Here is a 5,422-nt window from a genome sequence, read left to right on the forward strand (position 1 = left end):
GACAGGCGACAGGCCGAAACCCGCCGGAGCGCGGCCCGCCGGCAGCCCGCCGTAGGGACCGGCCGGAAAACCGGCAAATGGGCGCGAAAGCCAGCGGGGGAGAGGCGAGGGCTGGCGGGCCAGGGCCGCAGCGGCTGAGGGAGCTGCGCGGCGCCCCCGCCCCGCCGGCGGGCGGTTGGTACGTGGCCGTTAGGGAGGCGCTGGCGGCGGCCAACCCCGGTCGCGCTCTGGACGCGGTAACCAGATATTCAAAAACAATACGTCAGCCCACAATGCCCCGAGCGGCCGCCAGCATTACCTCATCCCACAAGGCCCCGCGCCGGCGCTAAGAAGCTTCTAGGGGCGGGGTGGCCATGGCGACCGGCTGATATGCACCGGGCCGGGCCAGCGGCCCGCCTCCCCCGGGAGAGGCGGCGGCAGCCAATGGGGAGCCCGCGGGGTGACATCATGGGCTATTTTTAGCGGGCTCCCGGTCGCTGATAAGTGAAGGGCTCCACGCCGGGAGCGGGCTCAGAGCGCGGGGCTGGGTGGCAGCGCGACTCCGGCCGCCGGGTGGAGGCGAGCGGAGAGGCACAGCGTGGCCAGCCGAGCCGGGGAGGGCGCGCAGGAAGGCGCGGAGAGCACTCGCGGCGGCGAAGCAGCAGGCGGAGGAGGGCGGCGAGTTACCCCGCGCCGCCCCGCCAGGCCAGGCGGGCTCTCAGCGCGGCGGCGGCGGCAGGGACCGCGGGCCCGGCCCGCGCCGGGAGGACCCTCCGCGCCCCGGCGAGAAGTAAGGCTCGGCTTCCTCCGTCCCCGCTCCCCGCGCGGCCGGGGGGCTTGGGGAGGCGGCGGGGCGCAAGCGGCGGCCGGGCGGCTTCTCGGCGCTGCCGCGGCTCCCGGCGCCACTCCGCGGACTCTGTTCTATGAGTGCAAAGATGGAGCCTACTTTCTACGAGGATGCCCTGAACGCCAGCTTCGTGCCGCCGGAGAGCGGCGGGTATGGATATAATAACGCCAAAGTGCTGAAGCAGAACATGACGCTGAACCTGTCCGACCCATCCAGCAACCTGAAGCCGCACCTGAGGAACAAGAACGCCGACATCCTCACCTCCCCCGACGTGGGACTCCTGAAACTGGCCTCGCCCGAGCTGGAGCGGCTCATCATCCAGTCCAGCAACGGGTTAATCACCACCACGCCGACCCCGACGCAGTTCCTCTGCCCCAAAAACGTTACCGACGAGCAGGAGGGGTTCGCGGAAGGCTTCGTGAGAGCCCTGGCGGAACTGCACAACCAGAACACCATGCCCAGCGTCACCTCCGCTGCTCAGCCTGTTAACGGCGGCATGGCACCTGTGTCCTCGATGGCCGGCAACAGCAGTTTCAACGCGAATTTGCACAGCGAGCCCCCGGTGTACGCCAATCTCAGCAACTTCAACCCTAACGCGCTCAACTCTGCTCCCAACTACAATGCAAACAACATGGGCTACGCAGCTCAGCATCACATAAACCCCCAGATGCCGGTGCAGCATCCCCGGCTTCAGGCTTTGAAAGAAGAGCCTCAGACTGTACCCGAAATGCCAGGGGAGACTCCTCCCCTGTCCCCTATTGACATGGAGTCGCAGGAGAGAATCAAAGCCGAGAGAAAACGCATGAGAAACAGAATTGCGGCATCCAAATGCCGGAAAAGGAAGTTGGAAAGGATTGCCAGGTTGGAAGAAAAAGTGAAAACTTTGAAAGCCCAGAACTCAGAGCTGGCATCCACTGCCAACATGCTCAGAGAACAGGTTGCACAGCTTAAGCAGAAGGTCATGAACCATGTCAACAGCGGGTGCCAGCTCATGCTAACACAACAGTTGCAAACGTTTTGAAGAGACTGTCTTAAACGAGAACTGTGGTATAACTACAACACAAAACCCAAAGTGGCAGACGCGTAAAGCTAATGGTAAAAGCTGAAAGGCTGAGTCCTGCCTGTGCTCTGCAAAGCGCATGTGTGGAAAGACTGGTGAGCCTTCAGCTTGAGTTAGCGAAGCGGCCAGCACTGCTCCCAGAAGTGCTGTTCCTGCTCAGATGAGGCGTCGGATCTTCGTTTAACATTGACCAAGACCTGCATGGACCTAACATTCGATGATCATTCAGTATTAAAGGTTAAACTGCAATAGAAATTGTAGATTGCTTTATGTAGTATTCCTTAAGAAAAAAAAAAAAAGTGGGAGGGAGGTTGTGGGAGGCTGATAAACAAAAAAGAACTATTCTGCCTGCCTTCAAGTAAATTGTGTATGTACATATCTTTTTTTTATTTTATTTTATGAAAGTTGATTAATGTCAATAAACTACTTCATGACTTTGTAAGTTATTTTTATGTTGTTTATTTGGGCACTGCCCAGTATTGTTTGTAAATAAGAGGCTTTTTTTAGCACTCTGAGTTTACCATTTGTAATAAAGTATAATTTTTTAATGTTTCTGTTTCTGGAAAAAATTCTAGAAGGTTCTATTATATTTAAGAAAAATAAAATAATTAAAATGCATTTCCCCCTCACACTTTTTTTTTTGCTAGTACCTGAGTTGGGAAAATGCCCCTTATGCTGAAATCTAAAGGGTAGGGATTATGTTAAACTCGCTCTGTAACTACAGGCATGTCCTGGAGAATGTGTGAGGAGGAGAGAGAAGCTAGATCACTAAACTAATACAGCTTTCCGAGTTGTCCTGAAGCTGTAGTTCCCCATCGTAACCTGACTAGCTTGCCTGCCCTACTCTAGTGGCCCAGTTCAGACAGCTAACTTTAAACAGGTTGCAGAGGGCTAGAAAGGCAGTGTATGAAACTGCTCCAGAAGGGGAGCAGCTGGCTACTTGATCTGACATGCTTTTTATTAAAGAAATGCCCTTGAGAAGATAAGGCAAGTGGTTGTATTTAAAAAAAATACAAAAACATGCTCTAGACCTCAAAAATAGAAACATTCACCTTTGCTCCTGCCTTCCTTCCTTGGTGGGTGATGCTTGCTTGTTAATATCTTTGTCAATGTTGCTGTCAACAGTAGAAAAATTTTATAGCCCTTTTGCTATCTTGAAATCCTTCCCCTTTTAGGTGTCACTATGGATTCTAAGCTTTTTAGCAAAAAATGAGAAAACAGCTTAGTGGGAAATGAAAAGAGCAACTTGCTGAAAAACAGCAACTCCTGTTGCTTGTGTTCAGCAACTTGCTGAAAATAGCAACTTCTCTGGCACTTTTCATATATTTTTTATAACATAATCTTGGTTTTCAGTGCAATGACAATATAAATATATACCTTAGAAACATGCTACGTAACTTGTGGGGGTGGGGGGGCGGGGGGAAACACTTAATATACCAGGATTTTCAACACTGTACCCAATTCCTTTAGTTTAATAAGAATATATTTGAAGGGAGACCACATGTTTTGCTGCTTGCTGCTTAGAGCCAAACAGCAGAGGAAATAGGTTCTGTCAAAAGATAGCCAGAAAACATCAGAAATTCATAATTAGCGAATGCTAACTTTTTAGAGTAGGCAGTCTTAAAAATGTCTTTTTTCCTTAAAATAGGAATAAGTGTAATTTGAATTGAAGTGACAGTCTTGTTGAAGGTCACTTCACAAGATGACTAGATAATCGGATATATACACCTTTACTGCTACCAAAATGATACCCTGAAACTTGCAACTAATGTGGGTTAGTTCCTTTCAGGAAGCACAGAAGTATCTTTCCCCCCTCCCCCCCCCCTAATATAATACGCATTTTGTCATAAGAGGGGTTGTTTTAATGTTTAAAATATGGTAATATGGTAATCTCCTTCCACATCATAATCCAAGTGTCAAGGTAGGCACTGTTTAGATGGTGTTTGCTGCTGTCAGAGGAATACAATTGTAATAACACCAACCAAACAAAGGGTTACTAGGAGGATACCGTAGTTTGCCAAGAGTACATTTTGCTGATGTCAGCAACCCGGAAGGTAAGTTGATTTTGACCATATGTAGGAATAGACAGCAGAGGGATAATACACAGCACTGCTGGGTGTGGTTTTACAGGGATTTAGCAAGTGCCAACTAGCAAAATAAGCAGGGCAAGGAGATTAATTACCTGCAAAGGTGCATGTTTAACTCTCAACAGTGCTGGGTTCTGGAATAGATGTTACTAGCAAGCATTTTGCTTAATCACCTAATTACGTAAAAAATAAATACATTATATAAAATACTATGTTAATTAAACACAGCTGAGTGACAGTCTGCTCCACCCTATTCTAATACGCACACACAGACATTTAGCATTGCAGTTATGTGTTTTCTCTCTCAAGCACAACATTCTGTAGCACAGGCAAAAAATTTACTGACGAACAGCACTGCTCGTTACGTGGGCACTGGGTTGGCTTCTGTGACATGAGTTACTTGACTTGGTCCAGCTCGGGGGGGTACTGGTGTCCAGTCAGAGAATCTACCTTCCAGCAAGGTGCTTTTTAGTGCTAGTTACACAGTTTCACAAGGAGACAACATGTGACTTAGATGAACCCTTTCTTTGGTTCCACACCTCGTTTGAGGATCAGGCCTAAGACAGGGCAAAGTAAGTTTATATCCCCTCCACCTCCATCTGTTTTGTAAACACTGTGGTGGGCTATGAGCCTGTTGCTATCGGTTCACTTCAGCACAGATAAAAATTCAGCACTCTTACTATATTACTAGATCACTTGGTGATCAGTAAGCACAACTAAGGAAAGACACGCATGCATTTGTATGGGGTGAAATGCAAAGTTTTAACACTTACTGCCGAGATCAAAATTGCCTAATGCATTATGTGCCTTACTTCTATAAGGAATAGTCCGTTCTCTCTGCGATTCGGAGAGAAACTCTCTTTTTGTTGCCCCAGCTGTACTCACAAGGGAATATTTTGCAAATAACAGCATTGTGAACATGTATTTTGTTTGGCTGTGAGTGTTGTCAACGGATTCAGGAAGTGAAGTCAGAAAAAGGCAGGGTTTCAAACAGGGCAGGCTACACAGAAATGCCTAGGCAAAGAGCCTCTAATCAGAACAACATGTTTGGGACACAGAAATATTAATTAGAATTTGGGTCTGTAATAAAACCAACAAAACCTTCAGAATTCTATCCCATGAACAGAAGTGAGCTATAAGGGGAGTCTGACCATGATTACTCCATGAATAACTTTAAATCCAAAGTACTTGTCATTACAAAGGTAACAGTAGCAATCTAACATATTACAGTGGGAAAGAGTTACATACCAGCCAGTTTCAATCTCAGAACACAGTAGCAGTTACTAATAGAGTCCCCATCCTTCAACTGCCTATGTTTCTGTAGGTCTGAAAAATACTGACCTCAAAACATGGCACTTTAAATACCAGCCTAAGGCAGCGCATACCCATTTAACAATGCAGTCTAGCGACCAAGAGACGCCTTAGCTATCTTTCCAGTTTATAGGAAGC

General features: G+C 48.3%; 1 protein-coding gene across 1 annotated transcript; it reads left to right on the forward strand.

The window, feature by feature from the left end:
* Positions 1-490: 490 nt before the first annotated feature.
* On the forward strand, positions 491-2,442 carry JUN (Jun proto-oncogene, AP-1 transcription factor subunit). The gene has a single exon (XM_009932985.2). It carries the CDS (start codon positions 903-905, stop codon positions 1,845-1,847), a length of 945 nt encoding a protein of 314 aa, XP_009931287.2. The 5' UTR covers positions 491-902; the 3' UTR covers positions 1,848-2,442.
* The last annotated feature ends 2,980 nt before the right edge of the window (positions 2,443-5,422 follow it).

Source organism: Opisthocomus hoazin, chromosome 6, assembly GCF_030867145.1.
Source record: "Opisthocomus hoazin isolate bOpiHoa1 chromosome 6, bOpiHoa1.hap1, whole genome shotgun sequence".
NCBI classification, from domain to species: domain Eukaryota; kingdom Metazoa; phylum Chordata; class Aves; order Opisthocomiformes; family Opisthocomidae; genus Opisthocomus; species Opisthocomus hoazin.

Coding starts and splice junctions, on each gene's coding strand:
- JUN (XM_009932985.2), top strand. CDS start 903: ATGAGTGCAAAGATGGAGCCTACTTTCTACGAGGATGCCCTGAACGCC.